The 24,924-nt window shown below is 32.9% G+C and overlaps 1 protein-coding gene and 1 pseudogene across 1 annotated transcript; both read left to right on the top strand.

Moving 5' to 3' along the window:
* The first annotated feature begins 5,212 nt into the window (after positions 1-5,212).
* LOC132048286 (anthocyanidin 3-O-glucosyltransferase 5-like) lies at positions 5,213-6,555 on the top strand (annotated as a pseudogene).
* Positions 6,556-12,013: 5,458 nt separating this feature from the next.
* On the top strand, positions 12,014-14,229 carry LOC132048285 (anthocyanidin 3-O-glucosyltransferase 5-like). Its single transcript, XM_059439193.1, has one exon. It carries the CDS (start codon positions 12,560-12,562, stop codon positions 14,045-14,047), a length of 1,488 nt encoding a protein of 495 aa, XP_059295176.1. The 5' UTR covers positions 12,014-12,559; the 3' UTR covers positions 14,048-14,229.
* Positions 14,230-24,924: the final 10,695 nt, after the last annotated feature.

Here is a 24,924-nt window from a genome sequence, read left to right as displayed (position 1 = left end):
AACACACATATATATATACACACAAATAATTATTATACTATTAATCAATGCATATTTGTTATGTATAAAAAATGATACAAATATGATACCAAACTATACGTTAAGTATGCAGAATTATAACCATTTAAGTTTTAAAGAAAAATCAATGTTTTTCTTGATGTATTTTGACCATAGAATATAGACGTTATATAGGATATTATATAGAAGATGAAGAAAGTCTTCAGCATTATAGGAGCTAATTTGGCTAAAAAGTAGGAAGAAATTCTTTTGAAATATTATTTGAATGAATTTTAGTCCAAGTAAACACCTTGATAGAAGGATTCTATTATGAAAGATTATGTTACTATAAATTAGGGGGGAATATGTACTGATTTTAGAGAAAAGAATATTTTGTTTAGCATGATTTTAGGGTTGAATACAAATTTGGCTACATAATGCCATTATTTTTAGGACTATTTTTGCTATAAATGTTTTGGGTCAAAAAGATGCCAATTTTATGTAGAACTTGTACCATTGTGTCAATTCCCCCAAATGGAATACTATTGACCCTTCAACAAGGGAAAAGTACAGGGTGTGACCACCGGCCAAAAAAAAAAGGGGCCCAAAAAGGCCCCATTTTAAGCAAATGTCCCGAGTTGGCCATTTGGTCCAAATTAATACCAAGCGCTAGCCGCCTAGCCCATTCACTACCGAAAAAAATCAGACTTTTGTCGCCACAAAAGAGCGAAAAGTCATCACTAAGAGGTTCGCTACTAAAAGAACAAGACTATTTGTGCCGACTAAAGTCGCCACTAAAGATTGACAAAAAAAAATCATGTTAAGCCTTCAAAAAATATCCCAAAACATGTATAATATGTGTATAATTATTAAGCATACATTAATTATACATTTATTAAACAGAAATTAGACACCAATGATACATTTTGTAAGTATACATTAATTAAGCAAAAATTATACGTTGCTTATACAATTATTATACACAAATTATACAACAATGATATATTTTCTATATATATACTTTAGAGATACATATTCTATACGATAATGATACAGTTTATATACGTGTGTGATACATTTTTTCTATACATACACAGTTGTGATACATATCCTATACAACAATGATACAATTTCTATACGTATGATACATTTTCTATACATATACAGTAGTGATATATATACAACAATGATACAGTTTATATACATATGCTGGAATTAGTTAAAAAAATGACTAGAAAATAGAATTATTTTGAAAGGACTAAAAAATGACTTTTAAGATTCTTGAGCCATCGAGTGTTAATAGTTTCACCCGGATGATCATTTGTGTCCTTTTCGTATCAAACAAAGCTGGGCTCGAATTGATTCAAATTTTCTTGAAGTAGGTTATTAAGGGTAAAAATGGAGATGTTAAGACAGATACGTAACTTGTGGAAGATTATTGGACAGTGCAAAAGTATTTACTTCTTGCAAATACTGGTGTCACTAACATCTGATTAAGTGCTGGAGAAAAGAGAAAATTAACTCCTTTATATATTCTCCATTTTACATTGTACATCACATCATTGAGTTGGCTATACTTAATTGTAACATGTAATTTGTTCTTATATATTGTTAGAAATGGTACGTAATTAGCTAAGTTAGATTTCGCCTCCAAAACTGTTATGTGTTTGCTTCCACAAGTAACAGATTGCTTTAAATACGATTCTACAATATTGTGCGTATTTGGACTAATTGAGCGCTTTCAACTAACTCCTCAAATATAAAACTAGGTGAACATTTTGTTAAATATCATATTCAACAAGCAAATCATAGCGTATCTGCATGAAAATGTCAGCTTCTAATTTGTGAAAAGGCTTATATATGGTAGTTCATAAATTGGTCATGACACGGCTACATGTATGGAGATAACTAAAGATACACATACAATTGTATGTCTTTCGTAAGTCAGCAACTTTTCCTCGTTTGTGCATTATCTGAAATTGGAATTTATATCTATAGCCTATAAATAATTAAAGATACACACATACAATTGTATGTCTTTCGTAAGTCAGCAACTTTTCCTCGTTTGTGCATTATCTGAAATTGGAATTTATATATATAGCCTATAAATAATTAAAGATACACACATACAATTGTATGTCTTTCGTAAGTCAGCAAATTTTTCCTCGTTTGTGCATTATCTGAAATTGAAATTTATTATCTATAGCCTATAGGCTAAAGTGTACATTAGATGACTAGGTAAAGTTAAGCGGAGTCTTTGTCTTTGCCCAACCTCTAATAACGAGAAATTAGAATAAATCAATTTAATTAATATTTTTTAGCTATAATCAGCAAATTTAATCTCAATTTTAATTTATGATCATGAAGTAACTCTAGTTAATATTAACGTGATTTTTTTAATTTATTTTACAGTTGGGTTGCGGAATTATGGAGTTATACGGACATTCTAATACATGAAATAAAACTGCTATCGTTTCAATATTCAAGTGGGGCAACTTTATCTTCCTTTTTTGTCGGGTTTTTATTGAATATGTTTGCATGGAATTTTTCCTTTGAAATTTGATGCTAAAGTGAAAGTTAATGATAGAATTAAGAGTTTTTCAGCTTCTATTAATGGATTACGCAAACAACTATCAACATTTCATTCGCTTGATTCCTTTAAAGTTTAAACATGATGTGTTGCTATAGTTAAAATTGTAAGGAAAAAGAATTTTATGGAAATTTATGACGCTTCTAAAAAATTGATAGCTCCTGCTTAATGTACTATATATATATATATATATATATATATATATATATATTTTGATAAATTGTTCTTTCTCATTTAAGTTTTGTCACCTGCAGAGCAATGACATCAATTTTGTTTGTAGAAATATAATAGTGGGTTTTGTGATACATCGCAACACAACTATTATAGTACAAATAAGTATTCGGCTCTTACAATTGTGCTCATCAAATAACAGGAAAAGTTTTTAGGATTTTAATGCAAAATTTAGATAATACTATCAAATAAGCTTTTAAATCTTCTTTAATCCGAAACAATTTGTTGATAAAGAGGACAAAGGGGAAAACTTGAAACATGCAAGTTGTTTCAGTTGCATTTAAAAGGAGTTCATGAATATTCTTTCTAATCTTGTATGCAAAGATTGAATAGTGATATATAAATTATTGTTGCTGTGTTATACTCTATAACTATGAATAGTCTGCTGATTAGTAGTCTTGATTTATTCATTATTTTGGAGTGAATATAAACCACCTATTCCTTGGGTTGTTGTGGAGTGCTTTTTTTGTTTGTTAATACTTTTTTTGTTTGTTAATAGTTATGCAAATACTATCGATCAGCTACTATATACACGTTGAAGCTAAGAGTACAGCAGATGAGATAAAATAGAAAGAATAATGAACTTTTAAAAGCTGCAAATGGAGTAATGGAGTGCACATGCATAAAGCTGAGAATTCAAAAGTGGTCCACCGTACAGAGGGGTTAGTAAAAGGACAATATGGTCGACACAACAAAGATTTTATGAATGAGCTACAGTAATCTATTTTTTCAGCCAATAGAACTGCTTCATTTGTTTACAATTACAGTTATAACTTCATGGGCCCATATTACAAAAAAGCAGGATTGTTTTGATTAAAACGTTGATAGTTACATCAGCAAAAGGACACACTGGTAAATTCAGTGGCTGACCCTAAGCTCCTCTAGTTAGTGGCTTATATATAATAGTAATGACTTCTAAAATTTTCAATTTTCCGATTTCCAATTTCAGTTTGCATCATAACAAATGGTTATGCGTACGTCAATTTTCTTTCCAACTGTTGTATGAGAGTATTCACGGGAACAAATGTTTGGTTGGCTAAAATTTCCGAAAGTACTTTGATACCTCGGCCAAGTACAAACAGTTACTCTAATATTAACAAAAATATCTTAAGCTTATTAGTCAACATAAACTGCTAATTATAAAAAAAACTATTTATTCTTAGTCTTCAATTGTTATTAGCAGGTAGATGAATTGTTCATATTGGGCTGAGTTGAGCTGAAAGGGTGGGATATGAACACTGAAAATTTATACTGTAACTGACATTAATAATTTACTTAGAATTGAAGCATAGTAAGTTATTATGGTTGAGAATAAATTACCTACGTCCTGCCCACACAGTGTCGGCCACACTCCCAATCACATGTCGCAAATGTACACTTTAAGAAATAAAAGTCACCACAAAATACTCTATTAATATATCAATCGCAACAATCAACTTTTCATTATTTTCTCATTTTCATTATATTCGTCTCATCTCATCTTACTCTGTACCATTCGCAAATCTCTCAAAATATACTAGTGATTATGGGTAGCTCACAACTAGAGGTGTCAAAATGAGATAGCCCAGCCCAATCCAACCCAGTCCTAAAGGGTTAAAGAATTAAATGGGCTAGGACAGGCTGATCCTTTTAATTGAACGGCGAAAGCGAAAATGGCGAAATCCTTGGGTCTGAAGTGGGCGCGGTTTGGGAATGGTAAGCTTTAAGTTTTTTCGTCTTCCGAAAAAATATTTTCTAAGTGATTTTTAGTACAATTTGAATATGAAACTTTTACAATATGAAATAGAATTTTCTACCACCCATTCTTGCACAAATCTTAAAGAGAACAAATAAAAAAAACATTATTTTTGATCACTAATTCAGATCACGTTCAAAAGAAATTAAACATAATATAAATTCTAAGACTAAAAAGTATTACTCCAATTTCTAATTTATTACTTAGTAGTAAGTACATTCTTTTTTCTCATTACTTTTTATCTTTTTGTTTAATTTACTTATATTTTTTTAAAAATTAATTAATTTATTAATCTTTTACGCCTCGAGAACGGCCTCGATTTTGCTTAAGGTCAATGGCCAAGAAGGTTTTGGCCTCACTTATAAAAAAAATGCACTTAATTTAACCCAACCCTACTTAAATAAACGATTGGGTTGGACCGGCCTCGCGGGCTAAGTCCATATTGACAGCTGTGCTCACAACATGTACTTCATGTTGGCATACTCTCAAGTCCAGGCTTAGGCCGCATCATCCCCGTATTAGCCCTTGGAAACCGCCTCACCACTGACCATAACGTCTCTGTCACTGTTTTTGTTATCACCTCCGGCAGCGCTCTGGCCGAAACAGATATTCTCAAATCCGCCAAAAAATCAAATCTTATTAATATAATTGAAATACCAGCTGTAGACATCTCCAACCTTATTGATTCCAACACAAAAATAGTCACTCAGCTTTGCGTACTTGTACGTGAAACTTTACATGTTGTTAAGTCCGCGGTATCCGCCAAGAAGCATATTCTTGACGCTCTCATCGTTGACCTTTTCACCAAACTATGTATTTATTCCAACCAGTGCATGGTTTACAGCTTTGACTGTATACTGTCCTGGCCTTGACAAAGAAATTGAAGGTCTATATGACGAACCCAGGTTGCACACCGGTTCGACCCGAAGACATGGTTGATCCAATGCTGGACCTTAACAATCAGGATTATCGCGAGTACATCAGAGGACCTGGGATTGGGATATGTTTGTCGGATGGAATCTTGATGAACACTTGGGAAGATGCGGAGACCCGCTCACTCAAAGCACTTCGAGAAAATGAAATATTAAAAGAAATCGTGAATTCACCGGTTTATCCAATTGGACCATTAAGAAGACACAACAAACAAATCCTAGATGGTGACAGGAATTTCGTAGTCAATTGGTTGGACGAACAAACTCCTAATTCAGTGCTATACATATCTTTCAGAAGTGGTGGGACTCGTTAGCTTTTGGGTTGGAATTAAGCCAGCAGAAGTTCATTTGGGTGGTAAGGCCACCATCAGAAGATGGTGCAAACAAGACATTTTTCACAACGGTAAAAGGTGGCGATGGCACTTCTGAGTACTTGCCGGGAGATTTTCTAACACGGACTAAAGATTTTGGATTGGTGATTCACGTTTGGACGGATCAAGCGCAAATTTTGAGCCCTCCGTCAGTTGGGGGATTTTGTCACACTGTGGATGGAATTCCAGCATTGAGAGCATAACAAATGGTGTGCCAATGATTGCATGGCCGTTATATGCTGAACAGAGACTAAATGCCACTATGCATACAGAGGAACTAGGGATTGCTGTCAGGCCAATGGTATTACCAGCCAAAAAAGTAGTGGAAAGGGAAGAAATAGAGCAATTGGTGAGAACGGCAATGCAATATATAAAAGGAAAGGAATTGAGAAAAAAGCTGAAGAAACTCCAGATGAGTGCAGAAAAAGCGCTAAGTATAGGAGGCTCACCTCATGATTCCATGTGTGAAGTCCTCAAAGACATTCAGAAGAGAATGCTGTTAAGTTTAAAGTCTACGAATGCATTAAGTGAGGGATTTTAAAGGTGAAGTATGAATTGGGAAATGGAGGGAAACAAAAGTGGAGGGAAATGAAAGTTTGAAAAACAACCTTTCAAATGAACACTTCTCCCACATTGGTGGTTGAAAGTGTTATGTGTGTGCTTATATTAAGCAACACATTCTCTAGCTCATAAAGGGTTGAGAAGAGGATCACCCCTCGCGCCGTCGTCGTCGCTCCGCTCGGATTTGGTCAAATGATCTAATTGATATTATTTCCATTTTCGTTACTTAATATTTCCAATCCGGATATTAATTAATTCACGCGAAATTTAACTTAATTCATTAAATTTCGGTCATCTCCTTCACCGAACAGGCACTTTCACACCTATTCAGATCAAAATAACAGGCTATAAATTTGCGCAATTTCCTTTCCCCTCATACTGCATTCTTGCGCAATTTCCTTTCCCCTCATACTGCATTCGTTTCAAAACAAGAAAACAGTAAGTGTCGTGTGATTACTACCATTCGTTGAGTTCGCTGAAATTCTGCAATTTCCATTGCCGGTATTGCAGAATAAAATTTCGTTCTATCCTGGGAAGAATTAATCCAAACCGAACTTCTGCAATTTCCATTGCCGGTATTGCAGAATAAAATTTCGTTCTATCCTGGGAAGAATTAATCCAAACCTTTGGCAACTGTGAGGGGATTAAATTCTTTAAGGAAACATAGTTTTTCTGTGGGCTCGAAATAAACATATTGTTCTTTAGTTTATGTAAACAGATTACTATTTGATTAACAGGAATCACAAATGCTTGGTTACAAGAAAAATATGTGTTAGGAAACTGTCTAAAAGGGTTGAGCAGATTGGTAATAAAGGCTAATATATCGGCCTAAAATAATCTGTGTTATGCACTTTATGTATTGTAATTATTTACAGTATGCTTCGAATAATTTGTAATAAGCAATCTAATTGCTTGGGTTGATATTTCTCTCCTTTATATAACTTGCAAATCTTCACAATTAAACTTGGTATACAAGTGGCGAAAGAAAATTATAAAAGTATATGTACTAGCACAGGCATGATCATAGGTCGATGGTACGCAAGGTAACGGAAAAAGCGTACATTGGTTGAATTAATATATTGTCCTGTATATAATTTTAACATGCATTTTCCGGACGGTTCTTCTCATCCACTTTGAGCAAATAAATTTAGGAACAATACAGGGTTACATAACGGTTAATAAAATTGAAATGAGTCATGAGATATTATAGTTTAGTTATGTAGGAACAATCATGTGGAATTTAATATACCGTAAATCAAACGAGATAGATCTTTGCACAGAAAAAACAATTACTTATATGTGATATTTTTCTTGAACTTATCTATATTTTATAGAAAAACTTTATCCAATACATGATGTACCAATACTTACCCTGCCTAATAGGGTACTTTAACCCCAAAAAAATTAATACATGCACTGAGGGGAGTATAGTTTATAAACTAATTAAGGGGCGTGGTGGTTTGTCCACCACCCTTACAAGAAAATAAATAAATAGAGGAACACTTTTCATTGACTTGTTTTTAGTATCTCAACTTCAGATTTACTCCCTTAGTTTTGTCATTTCTGGCCTGGGTTGTGGCGAGGCTAATAATACAGACCTAACCCGTGCATTTTCTGTCATCTAGGATTGGTATAAGTAACAGGCTGTCAACTTATGCCTCATTTGTTTTCATTAAAATTATAGCATCTGAATCTAAATGCACATCTAAATAATTAAGATATTGTTTCTAAATCTGAACACTGAATGAGCAAGATTAGTTTTCAACACTTGAATGTGCATACTTTATATATTTGTAATTATAGTAAATATACACTTCAAATAAAAAAGTAATTATATTAGAATAGATAGAATAGATATATTAATTTGATAGAATAAAATCATTATTGATTAAAATGAAATATTTATGTTCGCTTGTGATGGTGGAGATGGTTTGTAGTTATGGTGGTGATGGTGTTAGTGGCTATAGTAATAGTGGTGGTGATAGTTGTGATGGTGGAAGTCGCTGGTGTTGTAGTGATTGGTACTGTTGTAGTGACTGACGGTTGGAAGAGGGGTGCTGATTGTGATGGTGGAGTTGGTTGATGTTAGTAGTTGGTGGTGGTTAACGATGTTTTGGTAGTAGTTGGCGGCGGTGCTAGTTGTGGGGGTGGAGGTGGTTAGTAGTAAGGATTGGCCGCAAATGATCGCAGAGGACAAAAATTTAACCAAGCAAATTTTCGTAATTTATTCATCTTTGTCAAATTACCTCAAGGAGTACTGCCTGACGACCAAAAACACTTATTTATTCGTAAAAGATGGGTCAATTTTCGATCATAAGTACTTTTGGCTACATAAAACTTGATCAATCTTCAATTCTTTTGAACAGGTCGATGAATTGTTCATTATATTGAAATACTAGGTGAGTATGGCCCATGCCAGCATTGGCCCACTATTGTGAATGTTGGAACCGTTATTTTTTATTTAGCTTCTATTTTGGTATGAAATTGCATATAATAAAAAAGGATTACCTCTGAAAATGTGGAGAGCAAAAGGAAGGAGGAAGTAAACTGAGAATCAGTATATGATTATCAAATTTATATCTCAAACACTATGTTTTTCAATTTATTAGATAGAAAAATATTTATATGACGTCGATCCAAGTCGAAGTTGAATTTTTTTTTAAAAGTGATTGAAACAGAGAATGTAAAAGAGTTTTCTCAAGGTCATGATCTCTATTTGAACCTTAAAATCATAGAAAATTCAAGCCGAAAGAACCATTAACTTTTTAGAAATTAACAGGGTGTAACGATAACATACTAAAGATTTTTGTCCTAGATCCTATATTCCTCCAAAAGAAAACTAATGATGAGTCCAAATTAAAAGAGAATGAACAAATCAGAAAAGTAAAATTTGTATTTGTACTATATAGAAGAGCCGGTTGGGCTCACTTTTTCGTCGTCCGTTCCAATTAAAAAAAAAAAAAATGTGGGCCCCATATATATTAAACAATAACTAATATTAAAAAAAAGTTATGGGCCCCATATATATTAAACAACAACTAAATATTAAAAAAAAATGTGGGCCCCATATTAAACACCAACCAGTATTAAAAAAAAAGAGAGAAGAAAAAAAGGTGAAACCCACCACCTCCAAACTCATGGGAAAAAAAAGTAGACCCCATATTAACAAAATCAAGCAATATTAAAAAAAAAAAGTGCATCCTATATTAAAAAAATCAAACAATTAAATCAATAATGATAGATTCATTGCCACATGCGTATCAACCCATTAGTGGGAGCAAATGAAATTATTATGCAATGACATACTTAAAATACTTATATATTAAAATAAGATAGAGTTTAAGTACTTGTTCATTTTTTTCTTACTCTAATAAATGTGAAAAGAGACTAATGTCATAAAAGAAAAAATAATATTAAATGTCGTCCGTTCCAATTTTTTTTTTTAAATGTGGGCCCCATATATATTAAACAACAACTAATATTAAAAAAAAAATGTGAGCCTCATATTAAACACCAACCAGTATTAAAAAAAAAAAAAAAAAAGAGAGAAGAAAAAAAAGTGGAACCCACCAACTCCAAACTCACGGGAAAAAAAAAGTGGACCTCATATTAACAAAATTAAGCAATATTAAAAAAAAAAAGTGAATCCCATATTAAAAAACCAAACAATGTTAAAAAAAAAATAGTGCATCCTATATTAAAAAATCAAACAATTAAATCAATAATGATGGATTCATTGCCACATGCGTATCAACCCATTAGTGGGAGCAAATAAAATTATTGTACAGTAAAATACTTAAAATACTTATATATTAAAATAAGATAGAATTTAATTACTTTTTCATTTTTTCCTTACTCTAATAAATGTGAAAAGAGATTAATGTCATAAAAGAAAAAATAGTATTAAATGGAGATCAAATAATTAATAAGGTAAATTAATGAAATTATAATTCTAATTGACGTTTCCTTAAAAAAACGTGTAAAAAACAACATGACAAGTAAAATGAGTTAAACAAAAAATATTTACTAAAAAATAAAAAATAGAAGTTCTTCATTTAAATAGAAAATCAAATTTCTACTTTGTTTCATTTTAAACATGTAAAATTAATATAATAATTTGAATTAGAATTATTCAAATCAAAATTTGATAAAAAAATTATATGTATTACTTTACTATTACTACTATATAGAAGAGCTGGTTTATAGAGGCAAGATCGTCATCCGTGTTCGGTTCCACTTTTTATTTAAGGGCAAAAAAATCTTTTGTGATCCCACCCACTTTTTTATTTAAGGGCAAAAAAATGACGTTTTATACTTTATATTACCAACTCTTCTAAAAAGTAGATAGAAATACTTTATTATATTTCTATTTTTCTACTATATAGAAGCATCGGTTTACCCATGCTTCGTCGTCAGTCACTCTTAAAAAAAAAAAAAAAAAAAAAAAAGGTAGACCCCACACTAAAAATGCCAAGAAATATTAAAACAAAAAAAAAAAAAAAAAAAAAGGTAGACCTCACCCTCTCCAAACTCATGAAAAAAAAAGTGGACCCCATATTAAAAAAAAAAAAAAAAAGCAACGTCAAAAACAAACAAAAAAATGCGTGCACCCCATATATTAAAAAGTCAAACAATGTTCATGTAATTCCCAAAGTATCCCCATCAAGTCAATAATAGTGGATTCATTGCCACATGCATATTAACCCATTAGTGAAAGCAAATGAAATTATTGCACATTAAAAAACATGGACCTCATATTATTACTTTTCTTCAAAATATTTAATTGCTGTATTTGCTATTCCGCCATGTCATTTATTTGTTATGTTTACTAAAATAAATATACTAAAATATATATATTTAAAAAATAAAATACAATTTAATTACTTTTTTATTTTTATTCTTACTCTAATAAATATGAAAAGAGATTAATATCAAATGAAGATCAAATAATGAATAAGGTAAATTAGTCAAATTATAATTCTAATTCACGTTTCCTTAAAAAACCATGCAAAACACAACATGACAAGTAAAATGAGCTAAACCGAGAATATTTACCAAAAATTAAAAAATAGCATTTCTTCGTTTAAATAGAAAATCAATTTCTACTTTGTTTCGTTTTAAACATGTAAAATTAATTTAATAATTTGAATTAGAATTATCCAAATCAAAATTTGATAAAAAATAATAAGTATTTTACACCTTTAAATTAATCGAATTAAAATTGAAAGTATCAAATCGATCTTAAATATTGCTATTATTTTATCTCAAAGGAGAAAATAGTTTCCTTTTAAACAAGTCTTCTCTTTTAAAAGTATTAATAAATTTTAAATAGTACTGCTACGAATATAATAAAGTTTTAGATACGGAATGTAAAACTACTGATGTTATATTAATCGTATTTTGAACATACTATATATATATATATATATATATTATCACTACCTAAACATAATTACATATATATAAATACACTATAATCCGAAGTATTGGGCCCGTGTGCAGCACGGGCATAGGCCACCAAGTTAAAAGAGAATGAACAAATTAGAAAAGAACAGAAGTTGACAGAAATATCGTTTTGTAGGTCGGTCCGTTGTGGCTGTTGGAATAATAACCACGTGAACATCCTCCGATACCCAGCTTATAAGCAAAAGGCGGAAACTGCCCTCAACTTAATTTTAAATGACCAAAAACAGACATGTTGAAACTAATGCTTATTAAATAAAGAAAAGAAATATATCCCCTGTCTATTTAGTCTTAGTCTTCAATTGTTTTTAGCAGGTAGATGAATTGTTCATAACGGGCTGAGAGAGTTGAACGGGTGCGATATGAAGAATGAAAAGTTATATAAACTGATCTTAATAATTTACTTAGAATTGAGGTATATATAGTAAGTTATTATTGTTGATAATAAATTATTTACTTACGTACCGCATTGAAATTTATAACAGACTAACCTATCACATGTCGCCAATGTACATATACTGATACACGTCAAGAAATAAGACGTCACCAATAAAAATGCTTTATAGGTATATCAATCGCAACAATCAACTTTTTCATTCTGTTCTCATTTTCATACCTTCATCTCATCTCATTTTACTCTGTACCATTCACAAATCCCTTAGAAAATAATATTGTGACAATGTGTAGCTCACAACAAGTTCTTCATGTTGGTATACTCTCAAGTCCAGGCTTAGGCCATATCATCCCCGTATTAGCCCTCGGTAACCGCCTCATCACCCACCATAACGTCTCTGTCACCATTTTTGTTATTACCTCCGGCAGCTCTCTGGCAGAAACGGAGATTCTCAAATCTGCCAACAGCTCAAATTTGATTAATATAGTTGAAATACCAGCTGTAGACATCTCCAACCTTATCGATTCCAGCACAAAAATGGTCAATCAACTTTGCGTACTTGTACGTGAAACTTTACCTGTTGTTAGGCCCGCGATATTTGGCAAGAAGAATATTTTGGATGCTTTCATTGTTGACCTTTTCTGCACTGAAGCTTTGCCAATTGCAAAAGAATTTGGATTACCTAAGTATGTGTATATTCCAACGACTGCATGGTTTACTGCTTTGACTGTATACTGTCCTGTTCTTGACAAAGAAATTGAAGGTCAATATGTGGAGCAAGACGAACCCTTGAAAATCCCGGGTTGCAAACCGGTTCGACCGGAAGATGTGGTTGATCCAATGCTGGACCGGAACGATCAGGATTATCACGAGTACATGAGAGTACTTGGGACTGGGTTCTGTTTGTCGGATGGGATCTTGATGAACACTTGGGAAGATGTGGAGACCGGTTCACTCAAAGCGCTTCGAGAAAATGAAATATTAAAAGAGATCGTGAATTCACCGGTTTATCCGATTGGACCGTTAAGAAGACACAACCAACATATCATCATAGAAGGGAGTGATGATGACGATAGGAACTTTGTACTCAATTGGTTGGACGAACAAACTCCTGTTTCAGTGCTATACGTATCTTTTGGGAGTGGTGGGACCCTTTCATTAGAGCAATTAGCGGAACTAGCTTTTGGGTTGGAGTTAAGCCAGCAGAAGTTTGTTTGGGTTGTAAGGCCACCGTCTGAGATCGGTGCAGACAAGTCATTTTTCACGACGGGAAAATGTGGCAATGGCACTCCTGAGTATTTGCCAGAAGGTTTTCTAAGTCGAACGAAAGATTTTGGATTGGTGATTCAGATGTGGACGGATCAAGCCGGAATTTTGAGCCACCCATCAGTTGGAGGATTTTTGTCACACTGTGGATGGAATTCGAGCATTGAGAGTATAACAAATGGTGTGCCAATGATTGCATGGCCGTTATATGCTGAACAAAGACAAAATGCGACTATGCTTGCCGAGGAACTTGGAGTGGCTGTTAGGCCAAAGGTGTTACCAACTAAGAAAGTGGTGGAAAGGGAAGAAATAGAGAAATTGGTGAGAACGGTAATGCAATATAAAGAAGGAAAGGAATTGAGGGAAAATGTGAAGAAGCTGAAGATGAGTGCAGAGAAAGCACTAAATGTAGGAGACTCCTCTCACAATTCAATGTGTGAATTCCTCAAAGACATTGAGAAAAGAATCCATGGTTCCAAGGAAAACACGTCCGATGTAACTATCTAAAAAGGGTAAGCAACTTGGTAATTAGGGCTATATATATTGCCCAAAAATTTTCTATGTTATGCTGTTTATCCACTGTAATTTACATATTCTTCGAATAATTTGTAGTAATAATTAAGCAGTCTCGTTGAAAGTGTAGAGACCTTAGCTTGAAGCAACGAATGAATAATGTTGATTGCCGTGTATGATCTCTATGGTCGATGGTAACAAAAAGAGCATACATACCTTGATTGTATAATATGTTGTCCTATAGTTAAGATGGATGTATCGAATGGGCCTTCTCATTCTTTTAGAACAAATATATTAAGGAACAATACAGTGTGGCGTAGCGGTTATTTTTTTTAAAAAAATTTAAAGAATAAGGGAACAGAGTTTAAATTTCAATGAAGTTAAAAAATGCTTTGTGTTTGTTGGTTTATGGTTTTGTTGTGTGTAATTATCATGCGGAGTTTAATACCGTAAGTCAAACGAGATTTTTAATATACATACGAGAGGACACTTTTGGTCGTCCACACAGGGCTAATTATGGCATTTTGGAATTTAGAGAGCTGTTGGTTTCTTTGGGGGAGAGCTGTCCTCTTTGTTGAGTTGTTTAGAGATTTTGTGTAATTACAAAAAAGCCAACAACCTTTTGGTTTAATTTCCCTTGCGTTCCACATTTAAAAAGTGACACGTGTTTGTCCAACTTTAAGATTTAATATTGTCCTTTTTTAACGTTTTATATGTTGCCCCTTGATTCATTTCGACATTATATCTGTTAACATCAAATAATTTGACAACTGAGGAAAACTTTCGAGATATTATAATTAGTGGCGGAGCCAGAATTTCCACCGAGGGGTTCAAAATATAAAAAAGTAAGCATCTGGTTGGCCTGCAATTTCAATATCTACTATATATACATAAAAAAGTGTTTTTTTCCTCCGAGGGAGTTCGTCGAACCCCCTAGGCTTTATGTGGCTCCGCCACTGATTATAATTGGTGTTGTAGTATACTCACTTTTTAAGTATATCTTCTCCCCCCTTTATTAGATTACCCTTTCCCAGTTTATATTATATGGTGCTTTTAGTTTTTATATTTAACCCAAGCTAAGTTCTTTTTTTTCATAATCTAGAAGGTTAATTCTTTTCTTTCAAATTAATCTTATTTTGATAAGTGAATTTTTAAATAATTAAAGATCATCCCCTTTATCTCAATTTATGTGATACTTTTTGCTTCTCGAGATTTAAACTACATGAACTTTGATCAACAATTTAAACTACATTTTTTCAATAAATTGATATGAGGAAAAATTTATATAATAAGATTTTTCATTTGTTTTAAAATATCACATTGAAAATTGCAAATTTAGTCAAATTGACTATCGAAAAGTGAAAAATATCACATAAATTGGGACGCAGGGAGTATCAAATAGGTATTATTTAATTAAGGATGATTTATTAAAAACACCTCTTACTTTTTAGGATAAAGTTAATTTATTAAGGGTTGTGCTCAAGGTATTAAATTAATTACGCGGTAGAAAATGTGACACATGAACTTATTTAAGATAAGTTACTTCCTTTGTCCCAAATTATTTGAAGGTGTTCGGAGTTCGAGGGTCAAACATTTAATTTGTCCATGACCTCTTGTATAGATTCTTCAAATATTTTAAACCAAAATATGCATATTGAAAAGCTACCTAAAAGTCTTTCTACAAGTTAATATAGCTGATGTGATTCAAAATATTTTTAAGAAGTTTGAGAAAATTATAATCAAAAGAAAAAATTACTTGCCTCGCCAAATAATAACATCTTCATATAAATTAAACGGAGGAAGTAATATACTTTTATCTTGAGTTTGGGCCCGGACTTAGCATGGGCCTCCTGCAACTAGTATATTAGTTAAACTGAAAAAAGGATTGCTTCAAGGTAATGTTTTTGTATTTATTTAAATTGCAGTAATAACTAATAAAAAAACTTATCTATACGCGTACTAACAGTAATAAAAAAAGTTATCTATACACGCACTAAGAATAATAAAAAAAAGTTATCTATACACGCACTAAGAGTAATAAAAAAAGTTATCTATACACGTACTAACGAGGATATTCTTTACAAATTAGTTAAGGTATGCGGGGAGGTGGTTTGGCTTCCACCCTTATAAAAAAATAAAAAAATAGAAGAACACTTTTCATTGTTTCAGTGTTCCCTCTCTTTCATAATAAATAGAGGAACACTTTTCAATGTTTTTAGCTTGGATATACCTCTTAAGGAAACTGCTCATTTCGATGAAGTAATATTTTTATTAACTTATTTTTGATAAATATCTTGAAAAAGATGTAGCTCTTTAATTAGTAGTTATTTTTATTATATAAAACTCCCTTTATTTAAACAAGGATAAAATTGAAAGAACATCATTAACGTCTTCTTGATTATGTAAAACACCACTTAATTTGAAACAAAATAAAATAGTAAAAACACTATTTATTTTAAAATGGAGAAAGTATCTCAACTACAAATTTACTCAAAGTATCTCAACTACAAATTTACTTCCTTGGGTTTGTCATTTCTAAAGTATTCATATGGGTTGTGGGGATGCTAATAATACAAGACAGAACCTGTTACACCATGTATCCTAGAACCAAGGTTAGACTTGTATTATTAGAGTTTTAACGGAAATGTTAAAGGTTTGATCGTTTTGCGAAAATGATTGACAGGCCTAATTCGGGCAGCCATAACACCTTGATTAATTGAGAATGTGGGAAAGTTCCCTTAATGAAAGTTGTAGTACGTAGAAATACCTTTCCAGCCATATAAAGATCAGGCAAAACGGAGAGCGGAGCAAGAAGTTATGAGCGTCAAAAATCTCTCATAGGGGCAGTCCTGCATCCGCGTTGGCCACTCGTCGCAGGCCCAGAGTGAAAATATCAGGTTCTGAATCTCAGCCTGATCTGTGTTGGCCACGCGTCGTGGGCCCATACGGGTGGGCTGGGGTTTTGGGTCAGATTTCGGGTTTTCGCGTGTTAAGTTATATTTAAGTTTGGGGTTCATTCCTTAACACCACTAGTCACGGAAAATCATTCTGAGGCAAGAGATAACAAGTCCCAAGCCTCAAGAATCCTTCAAGGTGAGTTCCAATGATTATAGGTTGTATTCAAGTCTCTAGTGGCTTTCTAACTTGAGTAAACCCTTCTAATCCATAGAGTTGTGATTGGAATATTGTTGTTGGACGTCGAAATCCTAACATTCGAATTCAAGGAGATAGAAATTCAAAAAGGTAATACTTGTACTCTCTAATCATTTATAGTTATGAATTGATGAGTCCTTCGAAGAGTAGTAAATGGATTTGATAAAGAGCATCATATAAACTATGCTAGGGTTTTGGATTGTTGACTTGAGATTGTTGTAATCATATAGGTGATGACAAATGGTGTTAATTACACCTAATTGAAATTGTGGAATTAGCTAGAAGTAATAGAATGGGAATTGGGTGAAGAAAATACCATTAATGAAGGTTGTAGAGCTTTATGCCCACCAAGTGTTTGATAAAATGCTTAGATGACCAAAGCATGGATATTATTGCTAATATGGAATCCCTTTGACTTGTATTGCTATAGATTAAAGTTGAAAGAGGTGACGAGCGTTGTATTACGCTCAAAGGCCGGAATTAAGGTATGTGAGGCTAACTCTCTATGTTTGAGAATGTTAATGATTCTCCCTCCGTAGTGTTCTTTTACAATGTTACTAAGCCTCAGAACTATAGTTAAGCTTAGTTCCTTGAATAGTTGCAGAACTTCTATTCCCTATTTTCGTAGTTCGTTCATGACTTTCATTCCGAACGTTGTGAGCTCAGTACGTAATCAATATAGACTTGTGGTTGATGCCCACGAGTCACAATCTAGAATACTCAGTATGTTATGTACAGTTGATGGATATAAATTATTCATGATATTTTGTATGTAAAAATAAGTTTTTAAATAAAATATGAATAAATATATCCTATTCTCGCATATTTTCTAACAAATTCTACAGGAAAAAGAGTACTGCAGAAGAATAGAGAAGAAACAAATTGTCAAAGAAGTAAGCAAAGAATTCAATAGGTGCAACCACGAATTCATAAGTCATAACCGTGGAGTTTTACATATGGGCATCAAGAAAGAAGTTACATAATCCCACACCCATCAAGTGTTGAAATCCACGGGTGTCACCGCCACTTTCATGCTCACACCCGTCAACTATGGGCATCAAGAAAGAAGTTGCAAGTCTTTCACCCGTCAACTATTGTTATACTCACTCCCGTCAACTATGGGCATCAAGAAAGAAGTTGCAAGTCTTTCACCCGTCAACTATTGTTGTACTCTCACCCGTCAAGTAAGGTCACGGATGTGAGCGCTACTTCAAGGAATGCACCCGTAGGGGGAGACACTACATTTTCCTATAAATAGAAGCATTATTTTGCTTACAAATCATCCAAAAAATTACAAGACAAAGTGTTAATCTTGTTCTATTCTCTCTTCTTTCCTTTGTAGTAAAAATATTTCTCCAAGTCTTTCAATATTTCTAGCTTCTTAAATTCATATTTTCTCTTTTCTAACTCCATAATGGAGAAATCTCTTTTTGTTGGGATAGTTGAAAAAACTTAATGTGATGTTATATTATCTTATTTTAGTTATTCCTCATCTTGATATTATTTAAGCGTCATACTTTGTGTTGGAATGATATATTCTACTAATCATTATCGTTACTTAGTATATTTTGTGTTATGATTATAGTTATATTCATTTGTACTTCTAACAAGGAGGGAAATTAATATACTATAATAATCACATAAAATATATATGTAATAATAATTTTTAGTCATATATTATTCCAAATCTTTGAACTTGCTTCTTTTAATCCTAATTCTCACGGAGGGTTATTTCAAGTTAAGTCTTAGGTTTAAATCTTTATCTTATTTCTTTCCGTCCTAATTCTCACGGAGGGACAGTCTCAAATAAGTTTATTGATTTGAGGGATCTCTATTTTATTTCTTTCAATTCTAATTCTCGCGGAGGGATTGTTTCAAATAAGTTTATTGATTTAAGGACTTCCTCATAACACAAATCAAGTCTAGGAACCATTTCTACTGTTTTGTGGAATTTACTAAAAAAAGGTTTTATTGTCATATATAAACTAAGTGGATTCAACGACTCCCAACTCTCTCTTTTAAAATAATCTTTTGAAAGTTGTTTCTTTTGTTAAAGTAATTTACAAATTTAAGTCACTACTCTCCTTTCATCAATCTAATTCTCTCAAATAGCAGTAAAAACACTACAAGTCTATAGCATAGATTTTTCAATCTCTGTGGGACAATATCTTAAACTATATTAGAATTTGACAGAGTACGAGCGAAATTTCCTATGCACTTTGGCCTCGTCAACAGTTAAAGTTTTAGCTCTCACAATCAGTCATGAATACATGTCTCAGCCTAGTTCTATTCAGTATTTCAGTATCATGTAACTCAACTCAATATTTTAGCATCATGTTTTACAGTATGATTTTCAGTTCCTTCATATAAATTGTTGAATGTTGAACACATATATTCGGGCCTGAGGCCGTAGTTTTTGCTTTATGCATCTTGGGCCTGAGGCCGTAGTTATGTATACGTATACTTGGGCTCGAGGTCTTAGCTTATACACTTATATATTGGGCCTGAGGCCGTAACTTATTTACTCGGATAAAATGTGGGTTCTCAGTCAGAACAAGGAGTATTCATATCTTTGCTTCTTGTTTAGTTCAGTTTTCAGTTTCAGTAGTTACAGTTCTTTCTTTCTGTTGCTTTCATATCAGTGCAATTCAAATGTACTGACGTCCCTTTTTGCCTGGGGCCTGCATCTCGCGATACAGGTAACGATTTACAGGTTGACGATTCTGCTTGCTAAGACATTCTCATATCAGCTACTTGGTGAGCCCCAGTTCCCTCGGGGCGTTATCATACTTTCAGTCTTTATAGTAGTTCAATCAGTAAGGTATATATGCCGGGGGCCTTGTTCCGATAAACAGTTAGCGGTCAAGATTTTCTTAGTAGTCTTGTATACTATAGTCCCGATCGGTCGGATGTTTAGTAGCTTTTGTGTTAGCCTTGTCGGCTACTTATTCAGACTTTCAGACTTACCAGTATTTCTGCATTTATGATATTTCAGTCAGCTTTTAGTAGAACAGCTTGTGTTAATGTTATTTCCGTATTCAGTATGTTTTGATCTCACATGTTGATTCAGCCAGCCAGTTGGTTCGCTCGATCACATGCAGTCAGGCACCGAGTGCCGTGTTACGCCCAGGCCATGATTCGGGGCATCAGAGAACTCGTGCATTTTGTGTCAGCTAGCGCAGGATTATTTAACGTAAGACGATTTCATGGTTATGTCCCAAAAAGGACAACGCATGCATCGAATGGCTACATACATTTCTTTGGGTACGATAACCAAGAAATTTTGATATTGTTGACCTCAACAATGATGATTGAACATGTTATAAAAATAATTATAATATCTCAAAAATAAAATAATCATCTTTGAATATTTCCAAAGTCAGAGTAACGTCTTTGTAATAAAAATTTGACATTGCTCTTGAATAGCCTTAATGACTAATTATTAATCCATTAATCTCTTTCCTTATCACAAAGAACAAATATCCTTCACCCATTGTTCCGTTAGCTTATTTGTGTTAAATGAGTATTCACTCATTTATCAATTCTTACACATTGAATAGCTAGCCTTTAAGGCTTTTAATATTCCTTAAATTTGAACGTTGCCCTCTTTCCGTTTGGTTTGCTTATATAATTTCTTTTACTTCATTTGTTGAAGGATGTAGAAAGAGATACATCAAGAAAAATTCTTCCTCCCATATTTTTGTGTGTCGGGTTTTATTTTGAGATAAATCTTTGTTAGATTACGGCTCCTAGTTTTGTACTTAGAAGAGCTTGTTGAATCCTGGGGATACACCCATACGGTGAAATATCCTTAAGGGCAAGTGCATTGGTATGCCTCGAGCTACGAAAAATTCTCTACAATTGTTCGTGATCATTTTCCTCAAGTGTAAAAGAAGTTCCTACAAGTGTTCGTGATGAAGAAAAGTCCCTGCACGTGTTCGTAATAAAGTATTTTTCGTAAGATTTCCAACAATCTTAAGGATATTTTTATACTCTATTCTTACGGAGAATACGGTTTATAATATTTCCAATAAAGCATCTAGCGAAATATTACTTGAACTACTTGGGGGACAATGGGGATGCACTTGGTGGAATCGGTTGGTCCACGACAGTTTGGGCAGGACGTCGAGTATGTTGCTTGTGGCCTCTCTTTGCTAAGTTCCTAAGGTAAGGGAAATGTCAGTAACCATGCACCCGTGTTTGGGAAGTACCAAGAAGAGGTTGAGAACTTTATATGTGCATGTCTTGGAAAGGCTAATAAGGTATGACAATATTTTATGTTTATATCTGGAGAAAAGAAAACGTGGTTAGTTGACACAAAGTCAATAAGAAAATCTTCTCGTGAAAATAACTATAATTACATGTGTGGCAAACTAAGCCATTATATCTCTCAATGTAAAAGAAGATTCGGAGAAATGATAATCCCGCTAAGTAAAATAAGTGTGGCTAAGCGGATGATATAATTGTTGTGGTCATTTCTCAAGCGAATCTTGTGGCTAGTGTAAGAGATTGGGTGTTAGACTTTGGTGCTACTAAGCATATTTGTGCTAAAATAATTTTGTGTTCTACACCCAAGTTGAAGAAAAAGAATGATAAATTTATGTTGGTGATTCTAGAACTACTCAAGTTCTTGGAATGGAAAATTCTCTTCTTGAACACATATTTGGAAAAACATTGACATTAACTGAGGTGGTACATGCATGTTCCTAAGATTTTTAAACCAATTTAGTTTCTATGAGATTATTAGGAAAAGTGGGGGTGAAAGTTTATTTTGAGCCTGATAATTGTGTTAACCAAAAACAATGTTTTATTGGCAAAGAATTTTGTAATCATGATTTGTTTGTGCCTAATATCTTCCAAGGTGAAAATGCTAGTACTTGTGTTTACATGATTATTTCATTTAGTTTATGGTAAGTTAGACCTGGATATATTAGTTTTTCTTATATAAGAAAATACAAGTTCAAGTTTCTCTTGTTGAAATAGATAAAGTTGATATTGCAGAGTTTTTGTCTAGATTTATTACTTTGATATTATATTAATGGAGCATTATTTTACAATTCAAACGTAGCTTTAAAAGCTTATCAAACCGATTGAATGGTCTCTCTATTCAAATTGTGCAAAGTTATAACAGAATATTTAATATATTAAATCGCCTTGAATAATCTTTATGTGGTGTTAATGATGAAATCATTATTTGTTATATGCCTAATTGTATACGTTATTTGGATACTATATTAGTCTGCAATCATTTGAATGGTTTTTAAATGTAATAGTTGTGACAGTTTTACATTTGAATTTAAAGATAAGAATTTGATGTTCATCATATTGATTCTTTTGTGTTGAATGATTAGTTTTATTGGCGTTAATGGCTCTTATTAAACATGAGAAAAAAGGTGACCGTTGAATTTTAGTTTGACAAATTAAATCACCATTTGATGAGTTTTTATGGTCTTCATTATATTCAAATATTACCAGACGTTTTGAGATGATAAGATGTTCGCAAATTTTCATCTATATATATTTATGTTTATATTGAAATATTTGAAAGTGTGGGGGTGCCTTATAATGTTATGCTCCTCGGTTTTGGAAAAGTATATATTTGAAAGGTACTATAATTATGGTATTAAATATAGTGAATTTTTGGAGTTGGTTGGTGATGAGGCTAAATGTTGAAGAGACCTCTTAGTGAGTATTCCAATTGGAATAAAGACAACATCTTTTGTGTCTATATATTGTGGTCGACAAGCGACAATAACTGTAGTGCGATATAAATTTTTGAATGGCAAAAATAGACATATGTATTTGAGACATAATGTGTTAAAGCAGCTGCTATGAAATGAAATTAATTATGTAAATTATGTGAAGTCGGAGGTGAATCTGATCAATTCATAGACTGTAAGAAATATCAAGGGGAATAATTTTTTAAGTCAATTTGAGAAGATCAACAATGATGGTAACCCAACCTATGTGATTGGAGATCCCACGAATTAGGTTCATATGGGTAATAACAAGTCATTAGTTGATCAAGTGTGCACTATAAAATTATATCCCTTCCTATGGTGTGTGAATATAGTGCAATTCTGCAAGGTAAAGTGAGGTGAGTTATAAACTCTTAATCCATTACCATATCCTTTATAGGTGGTGTATTGCTCACAGAGTACACTTGATGGGTGGACCTATACGTGTGTGGAGTGGTGCCGCTTATGAAATTGTGACGATTTTCTAGAGCACTCATGAATATCGTGACACGCGCATGGCCTCTTAGCGCAAAACCTCGATAACGACAAAGATTGTGCGAGTATAATGTGATAGAATAAAACCCTAGACTTACAAAAGAATTTTTGGTTCATAGAAGTTCTAAACTTCACCAATTATTCTGTAAGTTTAATCTTATTTTATCTAGGTCTGGTTCATAGTCTACGAGACACCAGATTCGACGCATTATACTCATTTATGAAAACCCAGCAAAACTTCTTATTTCATTCTATTCCTTATTATTATTATTCTTTTTGAGATAGTGGGGGATTGTTATAAAAATAATTATAATATCTCAAAAAGAAAATAATCATCTTTGAATATTTCCAAAGTCAGAGTAACGTCTTTGTAATAAAAATTTGACATTGCTCTTGAATAGCCTTAATGACTAATTATTAATCCATTAATCTCTTTCCTTATCACGGCAACAAATATCCTTCACCATTGTTCCGTTAGCTTATTTGTGTTAAATGAGTATTCACTCATTTATCAATTCTTACACATTGAATAGCTAGCCTTTAAGGCTTTTAATATTCCTTAAATTTGAACGTTGCCCTCTTCGTTTGGTTTGCTTATATAATTTCTTTTGCTTCACCGTTGAAGGATGTAGAAAAGAGATACATCAAGAAAAGTTCTTCCTCCCATATTTTTGTGTCTTTAAGGGTTTTATTTTGAGATAAATCTTTGTTAGATTACGGCTCCTAGTTTTGTACTAGAAGAGCTTGTTGAATCTCGGGGGATACACCCATACCGGGTGAAATATCATGGGGACGGTGCCATTGGCATGCCTCGAAGCTACGAAGAATTTTCTACAATTGTTCGTGATCAAGCATTTTCCTCAAGTGTAAAAGAAGTTCCTACAAGTGTTCGTGATGAAGAAAAGTCCCTACACGTGTTCGTAATAAAGTATTTTCCGTAAGATTTCCAACAGAACACATTATTAATCCCCTCTTCAATGAAAATATATCGGCCAACTTGTTGAAAATCAAACCCCTCCAGAATCTGGCTGGAATTGATTAAAAACTTCACCCTTCCAGAATTTGGCTCAAATTGATTAAAAACTTCTTAAATAAGATCATTATGCTGTAGGGGTCTTGCCAAACCCCTATCACCACGGGAGATGAAAGCTAGGGTGAATGGATTTTGGTAAATCAAAAAAATTATTAGAGGTAAAAATTGAGATGTCGAGACAAAATAATTTCACAAAAAAGAAAGTAAAGCGTCATTAAATTATTGACAAACTAAAAAGAAAAATGTTTAAAATTAATAAAATCATGAGACCGAGGAAGTACAAATTTTTTTTAACAAAAAACTACGCTCATGAAAAATGGAAAATGCTTAAGAAGTAAATAAGAATTGCCTAAAATTTTTGGTAAACATGCACATCATATGATAGTTTATTTACTTACTGTTTGTTAGAGATGCCCTTCTAGAGTAGAGTGGAAGAGCAAAATTAAGTAGAT

Source organism: Lycium ferocissimum, chromosome 2 (assembly GCF_029784015.1).
Source record: "Lycium ferocissimum isolate CSIRO_LF1 chromosome 2, AGI_CSIRO_Lferr_CH_V1, whole genome shotgun sequence".
Lineage (NCBI taxonomy): Eukaryota > Viridiplantae > Streptophyta > Magnoliopsida > Solanales > Solanaceae > Lycium > Lycium ferocissimum.
This window is presented reverse-complemented; position numbering and strand designations above follow the sequence as displayed.

Excerpts from the sequence above, each read along its gene's own strand:
- LOC132048285 (XM_059439193.1), top strand. The coding sequence starts at position 12,560 with ATGTGTAGCTCACAACAAGTTCTTCATGTTGGTATACTCTCAAGTCCA.